At 51.9% G+C, this 14118-nt stretch overlaps 1 protein-coding gene across 2 annotated transcripts in view; it reads left to right on the top strand.

The window, feature by feature from the left end:
• Positions 1 to 7570: 7570 nt before the first annotated feature.
• PRRX1 (paired related homeobox 1) overlaps positions 7571 to 14118 on the top strand; it is a 75102-nt gene continuing 68554 nt past the window's right edge. For both annotated transcript variants that reach the window (XM_039221682.1, XM_039221683.1), the window contains exon 1: positions 7571 to 7872. In XM_039221682.1, coding sequence (XP_039077613.1) covers positions 7632 to 7872 — 241 coding nt within the window. In that variant the 5' untranslated portion in view covers positions 7571 to 7631. The remainder of the gene's footprint in view (positions 7873 to 14118) is intronic.

Raw genomic sequence — 14118 nt, 5'->3', positions numbered from 1 at the left:
ACCCTCCCCCGCTCACGCTGTCTCTCTCTCTCTCCTAGAAATAAATAAAACATTTAAAAATAAATAAATAAATAGAAAAATAGGAGGATAATATATATACACCTAACCTAACAAGTGTAACTGGCCAATAGGAGACACAGCTAGTTTGTTTACATATGAGCAAGTGTTAGAGAAAAAGAGAACAATGGGAGAAGAGAAGAGGGAGCCCCTACCCAGAAAGTAGGGGTTTGTACAAGGGCTCCAGAGAAGAAAGCAGGTGGAGAATGGGCTGTGCTTGGCTCCAGATTTATGAAAGCAGCAAGCCACAGAAGGTTATCCAAAGCGGCACACCCACAAGGTATACTATAAATAAGCACTAGAGTCAGCTGAAGGGCCTTATGGGTTTCAAATCCGCCAAATGTAGCCGGGCAAAAAGCATTTTGTACCTATCCTATGAGTCCACCCCACTTTTGCTTGGCTTGGAAACTGAGCTCCAGGGCCCAAAAGTTGGGGCGCCCACAAAGGCAGCCAGCCAGCCGGGGCTCTCAGCTCAGATGTCTCATGCAGGGCCAAGAATCCAGCGAGCATGCAGGTTCTCGAATTCTCAGAGTGTGATCGAAAAAAAACAGCAGGCTTTGGCTGTTCTGGCGTAGGAATGGAGGGTCAGCACTGGCTTTCCTAGCGGCTGTGTGTGCTGCTTGCCTAGAACCTTCCTGGTTTTCAGTGTCTTGGTCACACGCCTACGCCTGTCCTTAAAGGATTTTTCTAAAATAGGAAAATCGCAGGAATTTAGCCTCCTGTTTCTCAGTGGTGCCCAGAGCTACCCGAATCTCTTAGGCCATCTGAGCCTAAGAGAAAGAGCAGAGTAAGGAAATTCATATTTGACGAATAAGGACTATGGTAAGGCACTCGCTTTTGTTTTCTTAATCCTCCCAATAGCCATGTGTGGTCCGTCTGAATTTTCTGGGTGAGAAAGGCTTGAGTTAGTTCCTCAGGAGAAAGAAGGTATAGTACCTGCACATTCATATTTCCTCTGAGGGCATTTGGCAAGGCATCCTAATTAATTATTATGTTTTATATAATGTGAACACCAGATAATAGCATAGCCATGCATTCGCATGTGATGTCGCCTGTTCGTTTGCTTCAGTATGACTTAATCTTCAGTACCAATGCAACAATCACTTAGTGACAGATCCGATGCCAGCTAGATAAAACAGGCTGACCTTAGCGACTTCCTGGATAAGCCAGAGTTGGTATCAAAGAGGCAGGAATTTGGGGTAACTCCTTGGTTTCCCACTGGGGAAAGAGGAGAAGCATGGGCAGATTAGGTGAGTTTAGTATGCGGCATGTTGAGTTTAAGGTTCCTGAATGGATGACTGAATGAATGTCAGAAAGAAGACAGCAATTTTCTCTTTCAGGGATGACTATATGCTAAGCACTGTGTTAAACGGCTTGCATACATCCTCATTTAATGCTTGCAGATATATGCTGGTAGGGGCCCTGATTAGCCCTATTGGAAAGATGCGTAAACTGAGGCATAGAGAATTAAGTAACTTGCTCAGTTTGCCCCAGGTGACAGTCAGTGGGTGAGAAAGCTTGAGATTTAGATATTAGACTCACTGACCAACAAGTGGCAGTTAGTGCATGAAAATCTATGAAATCTGGTAGTAACAACCTGCTTAATGGAAAGGACAGTGAGGACTCTGGAGTATATCAATATTTAAGGAATAAGCTGAAGAAAAGGAATACTCTATGAAGACCAAGAAGAAGTGCTCAGAGAAACAGAGGGCCAGGAGAAGAAATTTCAAAGAGAGTGTTCAATACCATCAGTTACAGCTGAGCCACTTAACAAACTGAGGTCTGAGAATATTCATTCCATTTGGCAATGTGATTACAGATTACAGATGTCTGTAGCTGAAGCTGGCTCAGTGGTGTATGCAAAGTTAGTGTCCAGTGATTTGAGGATCAGATAGTCCCAGTGAAATGGTCCCAGTGAATATGTTGGGCCTCCCAGCCTGGAATAGGATGGACGTGTTATCAGCTCACTCCTTGGAAATATGTTTTTAGTCCTATTTTCTTTTATTCTTACAAAAATTCTAAATAATTCAATAGGGCCATTGGATGGAGGTGGGGAGGGGTGGGGAGCATTCACCCATGCATAGGATGTTCCTAAAATGCCACTTATGGCTATAAAAATCAGAATGGGATGGGCAAAGGAGAGTTTCTTTCAAATCCGGCAGAGAGCCTCCTTCTAAGAAACATTAAAATCTGGCCACCCTGCAGACTCTATCTTGCATTTTACTCTCCTCCCCTGTTGCATCACTAATGAATATATAGTAGATTGTCAACCATAAGCAGGAAAATATTTCTACCCCCCCCCCAAAAAAAAACATACTATTTGCATGATGGTGGTATTGCCTCATTTATGTGTTGTGGAACCTGTGATCTATCACGTGATTATCATGTCAGCTTATTAACACATCAGGGAGTGCAACTCCTGGTTTCCCCCTCAGAAGAGAAAATGCTTAGGGTGGGGGCCATTCTGCTAGCCACATGAGGCAGCATCCAGGAAACCCTGGACAGTAATCAGTACCAAACCTAACTATGAATAGGACCACCCAAGGGCACATGGCTGGAAACCAAATCTCCTTCCTACCTTGGTCTGATCTCTTGTCAAGTTTCCATCCTAGCCCCAGCTTTGCTCCCACTTGCTTATGGAGCAATCAAGAAACAGGTGTTATTTTTCAAAAAGGGTACGACAGAAAGAAGGGTTGCAAAGGCACACTCCGATGCTGGAAGGATCATGTGGAAGAGGGTTCTGTTTGGTGACATCACACAGAGCTTCAGATTTTTAATAAATATTGATGGATGGATGGAAGTCAAAGTGAAAGCCAGGGGAGGGCTACACATGTTCAGAGATCGTGAGCTCGAAATGTTCTCCTTCCAACTCTTCCCGAAAGGAAATCACACAGGGGAAAGCAAAGTAGTGATTAAGGAGCTAAACGGGCCACAGCGTTCTCTGGGGCCTTCTGAGTTCCCAGGCCAGGCCTGCCGCCTGCTCGCTGAGAGGAGCACATGCTCTCAGCCACAGCTTCCCTTCCCCTGACATCTTTCTGCCAGATGCTCGTTCTTGAATTCTAGAGGTGCTTGGCCCTCCTGGTTCCTGCAACGTGAGCCCAGAGAACTTTGATCCACCAATTTTCCCCTCCCTCCACCCCTCTAGCGAGCAAGGCTTGGCGCCTGGACAGCAAGAGAGGCCAGGCTGTGACCTTGGAAAGGCGCTCTCCTGCCCACCTCTGTGTGCCTGAAAGACGACCCCAGGACTCTGGTTTCGAGGGTCCCTGAGAGCCTTCTACTGCCTGGCCAGCTGGCGGCGGGAACCCGTACTTTCCACCATTTTCCTGGGTGAGCTGCGCTCTCCAGTCAGTCTTGAATCTCCCTGTAGGATTATCCCGATGGCTTTTAATTACAATCCAGCAAATCCAGAATCTCAGCAAATTACAAATGTGTGTAAACATAATCAGGATGTGGCTCCAATCCACTAGTAATTGTTAATAGAAAAAAAACCGGGCAGGGGGCGGGGGAAGAAAAAACTAAAAAGCTCTAAACAAGTAACAAAAAGTCATTCTGCAGGGTCTGTGCCTCGGGGATTTGCTTTCTTGGGGATCCTGCCGGCGCGTTCCTCCAGCCCACCCTGCAGCCCCTCAACTCCCTGTGGTGATGTGGGGCGGAAGCTGGGGGACTGTGGGGCCCGACGCCTGCAGCGGTGGCCTACGGGCTGCCCTGGGCTGGGGCTGCTTCCGGAGGGCTGAGAGCCCTGCAAGCCTTTCGCTCTCCCGTGGCCTCCGCAGGATTCCAGAAAAAGCGCTCCTGGGTCTACGAGACAGGGGGACCCTGCCGCCTGCCTCCAGACCCTGTCCCAACACGGGCATCTCCCTTTCCCAAGTTCCAGTTTCTGGACCCTGCCCGACCCTCCCTCCCCAGAGGCCACCTCAATTGCTGGGGCTGATCTCCCGGACTCGGGCCCCCAGAGCCTTCCTCGGCAGGGGCCGCTTCGCCAGCGCTGAGCTACCCAGCGCAGGCGGCGGTATTTTGAGCTCTCAGTCGCAGAGACGTTCTAGGGAAATGTTCATAGAAATTTCTATACGATAGAACATACATACACACATACACATATTCAGTCGACAAATGTTAAGCAAATGTGTCTGATGTTTTTGCGGAAGGCGTTAGCATCTTAGTTGGTAGTGGTAGTACTGGTTGATATTATTACACGAATGACAAGTGGATGATGTTTAGGGAGTGCCTGATCCCTCCCGAGAACACGGGGGAGTAGAAGTGGAGACTTCCGACTCTGTTTCCAACGGCCCATCCCTGATCTCCCCCGTCGCTACCTCTTGGTCACTAACCAGACCGCTCGACTGCGTACCGGGGACAAGGCAACTTTCTCCAAAGGGCGCTCTTCCTCGCCCGACAGATCGCTAGGCTTCCAGGGCAAGCGGCACGGTCCGGGGGCCGTCAGAAGCCGCAGGGCCTCCTACCCGGCCCTTTGTCCCAAAGGGCAGCTCGGTCAGTGTCAGGACGGAAAGAAACGTGAAATTCAACTATAAGTGAGTGTAGAGAAGGAGGCAGAGGCCGGGGCGCGTTTCAGGTCTGGGCAGGCTGGCAGACATGGGGAGGCTGCCCCGGGTGCGGGGACAAACCCAGCAGTGCCCGGCGCTCGGCGTGCAGGGAAGGGCGAGGCGGCCCGGCGGCCCTTCCCCCTAAGGTCATCCAGCAGGACGTAAAGGGAAAACCGCTGCGTGATTAAGTCGCGTCCATGCGAGCGGGCAGGTGGCCCTGCCACGTGCGGCGTTCGGCTTGGGCTCCCGGAGGCGGCGGTGTCGGAAATCCCCGCGTAAGGCGTCCGGCGCGGCGCTCGCACTCGGTGTGGGCCCAGCCGGGGCGCGCCCGCCTCCCGCCAGCGCCGCGCGGGCCCCGCCGCGCCGCTCGCACCCGCCAGCCGCGCACGGAGGTTTACGGCTCGGAGCCCCGACCGCCGGGGAAGCGCGGCGACGCGCGCGGCGCACCGCGCGGCGCTGGCGGGACTTCGGGCTCCCGGTCGGGGGTGCGCGCGGGTCGGGGATGGGGAGGAGGAGGGCGAGGGGCTGGAAATAGGAGGGGGCAGTGGGTGGACTAATGATGAAAAAGTCTCCTCCATCCCGGCTCCTTAATTAAATGCATGGAAAGAACCGAGGCGAGCACATCTGGTTTCAATCTGCAGCCCTTTGATGGCATCAAATGTTCTTTTCCCAGATCAGGGCTGGGAGTTCTGGGCTAACTATGGCCGTTTGGAGCCCAGAAAGCATTTAAACACATTCGGACCCTTCTTTCTCTCCAGTCGAGCCTCATGGCTATAGGAGGAGGAGGGTAAAAACAAAAGGGCGGGGGGGGGGGGGGGGGGGAAGTCTAGTAATCAAGGCAGTGGGAAAGTGTGTGTCTGTGTGTGTGTGTGTGTGTGTGTGTGTTTGAAGAACATAAAATGCCACAAATAAGCACTTAATATTTTACTTACTCGTCATATAGTAACTCATTTCTAATGAGACTATTAAAGCTGTTCCCAAATTCCAACAGGTCATGAAAAAAATCCCTCAGCACCTCTCTGTTCCTTGTCAACTTAGGGCTCAGCAGACGGACGGCAGAGCATTATCCGTAGACTCGGGGGTTCCTCCATCCCTCCCGGTCCTTCCTCGTACGCCCGCCGGCCCAGGCCCCCGGCCGGACCCGGCGCCGCGCGGCAGCCCTGCCCCCGCCGCGCGCCCCCGGAGCGCCCCTGCCTTCCGCGCATCTGGGCAACGCGACCCTCCCGGCTTAGCGTCGTCGCCAGGGGAAGCGACCTTGGCCGCACCAAAGAGGTTACGAAATTGGCCAGGGTGGGGGGAGGAGTGAGCAATTTTGCTACACTCGGAGAGTCCTTTCCTCCAGCTAAATAAATATGTAAATTTCTTACTGCCCCGGTCCCGGGATTCCTCGCGGCGCGAGAGCCTCGAGCCCATTCGGCGCCTTCTAGATCGCCCCTAACCTGCCTTCGGTTCGCGCAACAAGCGTGGGAGAGCCTCCCATTATTATCGCTCCTGTTATTTTATGACATTATTTAAGAGGCTGTCTCTACGGAGCCAAAAGTAGCTTCAGTTTGCTTGCTCTCTCCTTCATTTTCTCAGACACCCCCCCACCCCCACTCCCAAAAACTGTTAGAATTGCAGGAAACGCTAAAAAAAAAAAAAAAAAAGTGCGGGGGGGGCAGAGAGAGGGAAAGAAGAAAATTTGATTGAGATAGTTGTGGATTTTTTCCAACAAGTTTCCCCGCAGCTGTTATCAAAACATGCAAATGAGATTTTCCAACAGGATCTTAAACAAATCTGGAGGAGTTAATGCCCAAGCAAAATAATCAGCCCGTTTGAAGTGACTGTGGGTTTCAGTTTGTCTTTTCTCCCCGTGATACTATTGCAGGGGAATGATAATTAGACCTTTACTTAAAAAATCCGAAGGGGCTCTCTCGCTTTCTCTTCCCTCCCTTTTCGCTCCCTCCTCCCTCTCTCGCTCCGCTCCCTCCCTCTCTCTTTCTCTCTTGCTCAGATGTTGGCAAAGGGGGTTTTCTTAATCAGACTGTTTTTTGGTCCGAGGGAAAGGAGGAAGAAGGAGATTGTGATGGAGAAAGGGGGTCTGTAAAACGTCAGGCACCGCACAAAGGCTTTGCCACGTAATTACAGGCTCCTATTAAGTCGAGATCTGCCCTCCCAGGGGTCTCCAATTTTCTTGTATTCCCTACAAAGCCTCCTCTGCATGCCAGTTTGTGCCTTTTGAAGTGCCAGAGAGCTTCTTGATCCAACTGAGAAGGAAAAGGGAGCTCAGCAAGAAGAGGGGGAGAGGGAGAAGGGAAAGGGGGGACCCACCACCACCCTCCTTCGGACTCTTGAAGCCCTTTTTTTTTCTTCTTACGAAAAGTAAAGTGAGAATCCTGCTCTCCAATACATCTGCAAGACATCACCCTCTCCTCCTGAAACTTTAGTCACTCCTGAGAATCCACAGGAGTGCAGAGAGGGGGAACACGTTTTCTTGAAGATGTTTTAAAGCTGGAACAAGCCTTCTTCTGTTGGTGCTTGAACTCTTGCCTGGGAATAACTTTTTTAACCTTGAAAAAAAAAAACACTTTGATTCTTCTCTCTTCTTCTGTTTGCCTAACTCCCCCGCCCTGCTGGCCTCCCCTTTCCTTTCTCCCTCTTATTATTATTTTTAGTGTGTGCGTGTGGACGCTTTTGGAGAGCTGGAAGGAATTTTTTTCCTCCGGACTTGAACATAGGGTGACTTTTTAATTTTATTTTTTGGTGTGGATTATCTCCTTGGACCGCGCCGGACTTGGCCTCAGGAAAGCCACCGAGGCTGTCGAAGGCTGTTGGTGCAGAACGCTCTTCTCTGCAGAAGGGGGTCCCCCGCCCTCTTTCCAATTTTTTTTTTTGTCCTTCCCCTCCTTCTCTCTCTCCCTCTCTCTCTCTCTCCCTCTCTCTCCACTCCCCCCTCTCTCGTCCCCACTCGGCTCCTCTCCCCCCTCGCGCCCACAGCGTTTGGTGTTGATTCGAGCGGGAAGAGGGGGGTGGGTGGGATCGGAGGGGGAGACCATGACCTCCAGCTACGGGCACGTTCTGGAGCGGCAACCTGCGCTGGGCGGCCGCTTGGACAGCCCGGGCAACCTCGACACCCTGCAGGCGAAAAAGAACTTCTCCGTCAGTCACCTGCTAGACTTGGAGGAAGCCGGGGACATGGTGGCGGCGCAGGCGGACGAGAGCGTGGGCGAGGCGGGCCGGAGCCTGCTGGAGTCCCCGGGACTCACCAGCGGCAGCGACACTCCACAGCAGGACAGTGAGTGAGGGCGCGGGCCCGCGGGAGCGTGTGTCCGGGGCGGGAGGGCTGGGGTCCCGGCCGGCGCCTGCAGCCCGCCTGGGGGGCGGGGGGGGGGGAGTCGGGGGCTAGGTCAGGAGGTGGCAGTGGCCGGAGGAAGGGCCGGCCGCAGACGGGGAGAAGGGTGGGCCGCAGCGAGAGGCGGGGAGGTCGGGGTCGGGGACTCTGCCCGCGCGGGCGGCCGCTGGAGCCGATGGGCCGCCGCTCAGTCCGGGGCGAGCACGGCTCCGCGGGGCGACCGGGCTGGCTGGGAAAGCGTCCCCGAGGGCTGTGAAGGCGCGGGCCTGCCCCGTGCAGGAGGGCGGCGGGTTAAAGGTGCCGAGCCAGGCCCGCAAGGCCCCTCGCGGGTCCCGAGAGCGGGTTCGGAGGCAGGCGGGGCAGAGGAGGAGGAGGAGGCCACAGAGCGCGGCGGCGACACTCGCGCGGCCCCGGCGGCACGCGGGGCGCGGGGCTCGGGAGGCCGGGGCGTGCGGGAGGGCCAAGCCGTTCTCTGTCCCCGGCTGTGGCTGCCCTCCACCTGCAGCTGTGTTTGAGACCCTCGGCAGAATCAAAGGCCTGTGCCTCGGGAAGACTCAAAGGGAGTGTCCTTTGGGGTGAAACCCGAGCTCCCGCCCCGAAGGATCCGGCACCGGAGAGATGCGCAGGGGAAGCGCGGGCCCCAAAGCCGAGCCTGGTGTCACAGTCGAGGAGCTCTCCCTATTGGCCCTAAGACCTCGAGAAAAGCCCTAGTACAGTCTCCCTACCCCATCCTTCCCTACTGATACCGCGTCCCCACGGAAAGCTCGCCTGGCCTCATTAACCATGCCTTAAAAAATGACTCCAAATGGATCCCTAAGTTCTGGAATCTATAACAGACCTGTCACCTGGCTCATCCCAGGTGACATGGGGCTTGATGTTTCCTCCTTGAGATTTCAAGGGTCTGAATTTGACTGGAAGTTTTTAAAGTAGGCGAATCCCTTTCCATGTCATTTATTTTGTTTTCAAATTTGGAACCTGTAGACACAGGAGAACCGCCGGCATTCCATGATTTAAAAAAAAAGAAAAAACCAATATCAGACTCTCGGGAAATAGACAAAGCAAACGAGACCCAGTGACCGCTGGAAGTAAGGCCTGGGCAAAGTGCTGCAATGAGGCAGGCGGCAGAGACACCCCTTTTTCGGGCAGGCCGCCTGCCCCTCACCCAGCTTCCTTGGGCCAGGCCTAGGATCCCCTCAGTGTTTTTCAGCCCAAATCGAACTGAGGTCGAAAGCCTCCACTATTCCCAGAGGCAGAGGGTGACGGGGAGTTTGGGCCGATGGAAACGTGGCCTGGCCTGTTACTACAGAAAGAGGGCCGGCTTTGAGGAGTGAAGACCCAGTGTCCCCACAAGTTCCGGGGAATGACTGGGCACAAGGCGGAGGCTCTTGAAGATATTGGTGCCTGGAGGGAGTGCAGGGGAAGGGGCTTGCTCAAGCTGCACGCAGTCCACAGCAGGAGTTTGCATAGACACTTTGAGCTCCAAGAAAATGCGTGGTGAAATAACGTGTTTGTTTTTTAAACGTTTTACTAGGGGAAATGTAAGTATGCAAAACACAGGGGGGCTAGTGTTCCGAATCTCCAAGTGCCTACTGCCCAGCTTCGCTGATTTCTCGCTTTCAGCGGTGCTGAACCAGGTTCGCCCTGGTTAATTATTAATCGCAACTTTAATCGCTGTTCGGAGAACTGGAGGCTGGACCCACAACCGAAAACAGGGTCCTGAAGAAACTGGCGCGTGAAAAGGGCAGGTTGGGGCGAGTGAGACCAGCCAGGGTTGCTTTACCCCTAAAACAAGCAGAGGGATGTGAAAAGCAGGCCCAAGGGCAGTGGTCACGGCAAGTCTGGGGCCGGCACTGGCTGCAATGGGCGCAGGATACTATAGGGCTGGAAGCCTGCTGAGGGGACACCAGGAGAAGGGAGCTCAGAGTTCTGGTGGCCTCCTAGTGCGCATGGAATGACTCTCTGCTGGCTGTGGAGGCCGCCTGGGAAGCGCCCTCCACGCTGAAGTGTAGGTGGCGTGAGGTGGTGGCTCCAGTGAGAACCCTCGCCTGGCGTGGCCAAGGTCGCACTGTGCACTTGGCATTTGCCATGGTGGGAGAGGACACAAAAAGGGCAGCAGGGGAAGTTGGGCCCGTGTGTCCTGAGGGAAGGGATGAAAACTTAGGGAGCCTGTCCACTTGGTTCTTGATCGCTCTGAAAGGAAACTGAGGTTCGGATGCCAACCAAAGAGAGGATGTTTACGGAAGGATGGTGGACAGACGGTTCTGAAAGGAGGTAGCAGAAATGCAGACCGCGGTGATGGGAACAAAGTGACCAACACTTGGGGCTGGGAAAGTAGCAAGAGCAAGGCACCACAGGCCTGGCTTTCTGGAAATGGCCGGGGCCTATTCTTCTAACAAATAGAAGCAATAGTTGTTGCTTTTAGAAGCACTGTTTCCTCAACCTCCCCACTCACCTCTGAGTTGAGAATAGGAAGGTCTGCTGAGTGGGGTGATAGTATCTAAGAGGACCCTTGCCCTTAGTCCTTGGGTCCACCATCAAGATCTCAAAGGAAGCCCTTGTGAGCTCCTTGAGTCAGGACCCAAGTGGGCAGTGACGGCTCAGACGGGGAGTTAGAAAAGAGAGGAGTCTTCAGGCAGAGGACTAAAGCTAAGCTCTGAGCCTGAAAGGGACAGAGCACCACATGAAGAATCGGGTGCTTCTTTCAGTCTCCCTCAAAGTGGAAACCATAATCTTTTTCAGAGGGATGGGACATGTGTCAAAGACGTGGTTTACTCTCCCAGCGACACAGAAACGCGTTCTTCTTCAATTTTCTTTACAGCTATAATTCATAAAACAAGTCATTGTAAATGACAATGCTATTGCACATTTCCCAGTTACAACCTGGGCCGACCTTAGCAAGGAGGGATCAAGTACCGTCCAAAGTCAGAGCTTCTCGCTGACCTTTACGCAGTTCTGTTTCCTCTTGGGCTGATATTCATTGCACTTTCCTCTCTGTAGAATGGTTTCTTTTCCCTTCTACTGATTTTCCAAGCCCAGTAAATTTCTCAGACTTCTGGGTTCAAATGCCTTACGTGTTTAAAGAAACGGTTCTTTAGCCGTTAGGAATCCAGTGGCTAATGGGGGAGTGTGGAGTGTGAGGGGGTGGAACCGGGGAAGCCAGGGAGAGGAAAGAGGAACAGGTCATAAAAGTAGGCAGACTCCTAGGAGAACGGTGCATCCTGCTGTCATTTCTTAAATCTGAACTTCTGCAAACTCTTAAAAAAAAAAAAAAAAAAAAGCGCCTCCCTTCCACGTTCCCAACCCCTAAATTAGTGAAACCAGATTGTCCTAATAAGACCTTTTGTTGGAAACACATGTAGTCATAAAAAGGTAGACGGAAAGTCAATTAGACACGCGTGCACACACGCACACAGTCCCAAGCCGGTGCTAAGTGTGCACCGGGTGCAGCTGGGCCCTGGGCCTCTGCGGGATGCAAATGCAGAACAGTGGCGCGGGGAAATCGATTTGTCACAAAGGGAGAGGTGTAAAAGCGGCGGCGCGAAGGAGTCACCAGCCCCATTTCCCGGGCCCACCTCTGCCGTCTCCTCCCGGCCAGGGGTACGCCCAGGGGAGCGGGAATGCAGGGTGCTCCCTCCTTGGAATTCACAGCAGAATATCAATTTCCCTCAGAGTTTCAGCATTTGTAACACCCATGGCACCAGAAACTGTTGAGGCACCACCCTGGGGCCCTGCAGCCGGTGCTGGCACTCTGAATTTGGGCCTTAATGATCTTGATCCAAAGAGAAGCCAATGAAATATATCATTTTAAGGGTAGCCTGGACATTTTTTCTCTTTATAGGAGGCAGTGAAATCCAGAATCAAGGGAGGCCACGGAGCCCCTATTGTCTCAGGTCAAGTCCAGAGAAGAGGTGGTAAATCCTGTTTAACAGGCAGGAACAGGGCGCTGGATGGCCTCCTTCTCTTAATATTTAGGAGAATGTGACAGTCTGGTGACTCTCACCGGCCTTCGAGAGAGACGGGCAGCCCATAATGTGAAGGTCAGGGTTCGCGGCCTATATAGTCTGAGGCCCCAGGCTGCCAATACTCTCTGGAGCTCCAGACCCCCCCACTCTAGAACACAGTGAGCCAGTGTCTCCACCGTTCATTGAACTGAGGAAGCCCTTTCCAAGACTCCTGAGCCCTTCTGCCTCATCTTTGGCACCGCGACCTTTAGGGTTCCCCGCATACTTGGGTTAGACCGTGGGTCACAAGGGGCCCCGCAGTTCCTTCATCTTCCCAGGGGCGTCATTTTAGATTTTACAGCACGAGTGGATAAATCATCTCCAAACGAACAAGGTGTCACATACCCACTCCTCCCTTGCAGGGAGGGGGGTAACCCCAGCCACTTCAGAACCAAAGTTACTACTCCACTGTCTCGGATAAGAGTCTTGGATCCCGCTTCCGGCCCCAGCCACCACGGAGACCTTTTTTCACTTTTGAATGGCACCTGTAAATTTTCAACTAGAGGTCCATTTGATTTTTATTTAAAAACAAAAAGAATTTCTTTTACAATGGCTCTCCCATAGCCTGCTTCCGTGCTCCCTCCTTCGGCAGGGACCACCACCCCAGCTGACCGCTAGCCCCGGGAGAGCGCCACTCCTTCGCTGGCGCTTCGGGGACTCAACGGGGCTGTCGGAGATCTGTGCGCGCTTGTGCTCAAGGCGATCCCGCGTGCCTCCTGTCCGTGGCGGTGCCGGCTTTCAACGGTTCTAAGATTATGTATTTATTTTTTATTCTTTGAGAGATGGAGTTAGAAGAAGTGCTAAGAGGTAATTTTTTTTTTTTTTTTTTAAGTAGGGGGAGTAGTGTTTATTGAAAAGGAGATAAGGCTTGAGTTTTGCTTTTTTATCCCCCACACCCGCAGGGGGTGGAAGAGTTTCTTGGGGAAGAACTCCACCCGGAAGAAAAAGTAAAACTTGGGGTTCAGCATCCTTTATTCAAGCCAATTCGTAAGATTGACCAACAGGATTCTTGGAGTGTTCCTCTGAGCTAGAGATTAGACATTTCCATGAAATATTTGGATAAGGGGCTAACTTCCTGTGTCCACTTGGTGTCCAAACATTTACAGAACTACCTGTGAGTGAGCGCACATCATTGTAATCTGATTGGGTGCTCTGCACCGAATTCTGTTTTAATTTAACGCAGGGGCAGGGCCAAGTACCACCCCCAACGGTTTGCCTTTAACTCCCTTTTCATCAATACAGAGAGGATGTCTATGTCAACAGCATCAATGTTTATCCACAAGAATTTGGATTCTTGTAATTTCCAATAGCTCCACGAGCAGGCTAACAACACTCAATTAGAAACTATCTCAAACAGTAATGACAGTATCAACAAACTGCCATGACCTTCTTTTCTCTAAATGCTGTTTCTCATTAAATCAGTAAATGTGGAGACGCATTGCCAAGACATCTGAGGAGGGACAGTCACCGGCTTTCGGGGTCAGCGGGTTTGCTTTCCACCTGTAGAAGCTTTTGAGCAAGATGTCTTGATCGTCATCTGAATATTAGTAGATTCTTGGCACGGTCATTTTGTCTAATTTAGTGAGGCAGCCTCCAGGAAGTAGTTGTACAGAAAATTATGAACTATCAATTTTAGGTTTAGAATTTAAAAAATCACTACATTTCACTTATCCTGGAACCACTTTTCTTGAATAAATATCTGGGAAGCTGATTACAGGGGTGATAGTCACTTAAGGGCGGGGTGAGGAACAAAGGCACAAACAGTGGTTGGTGAAGGAAATTTTACGAAAGAAAATAAAGAAAACTTGTCAGAACAAATCAATCACACACACACACACAAGTGACTTCTCAGAAGAGTCCAGGGACAATCGGAATCTTAAGGGCTCTGTGCCCCGCAGTTCTCAGATACAGGAATAAAGGCAAGACCAGAAATCAGTCCTCAGGTCGTGGATGTCTCAGTCTCTTTGCTGCACCACATAATGAGGGAGCTCTAATTCCCAAGATCGTTGAGGCTGATTTTTGCCGTTATTGATATCCACAGGCTCAGCTTCAAATGAGGAATGAATTTGAAAAATGTGTCTTCATTGGAGTCCTCATGATTCGCATTATTAGAAAGGACAAGGATAGATCCTCGGGTTCCTATTTTGTCTGCTTGGAGCTGTTTGCAAGCAACTGGGAATTTCCTTAC

This window comes from Hyaena hyaena, unplaced genomic scaffold (genome assembly GCF_003009895.1).
Source record: "Hyaena hyaena isolate Hyena2069 unplaced genomic scaffold, ASM300989v1 scaffold_1006, whole genome shotgun sequence".
Taxonomy (NCBI): Eukaryota; Metazoa; Chordata; class Mammalia; order Carnivora; family Hyaenidae; genus Hyaena; species Hyaena hyaena.
The sequence above is the reverse complement of the archived record's forward strand: the minus strand, read 5'-3'. Positions and strand labels throughout refer to the sequence as shown.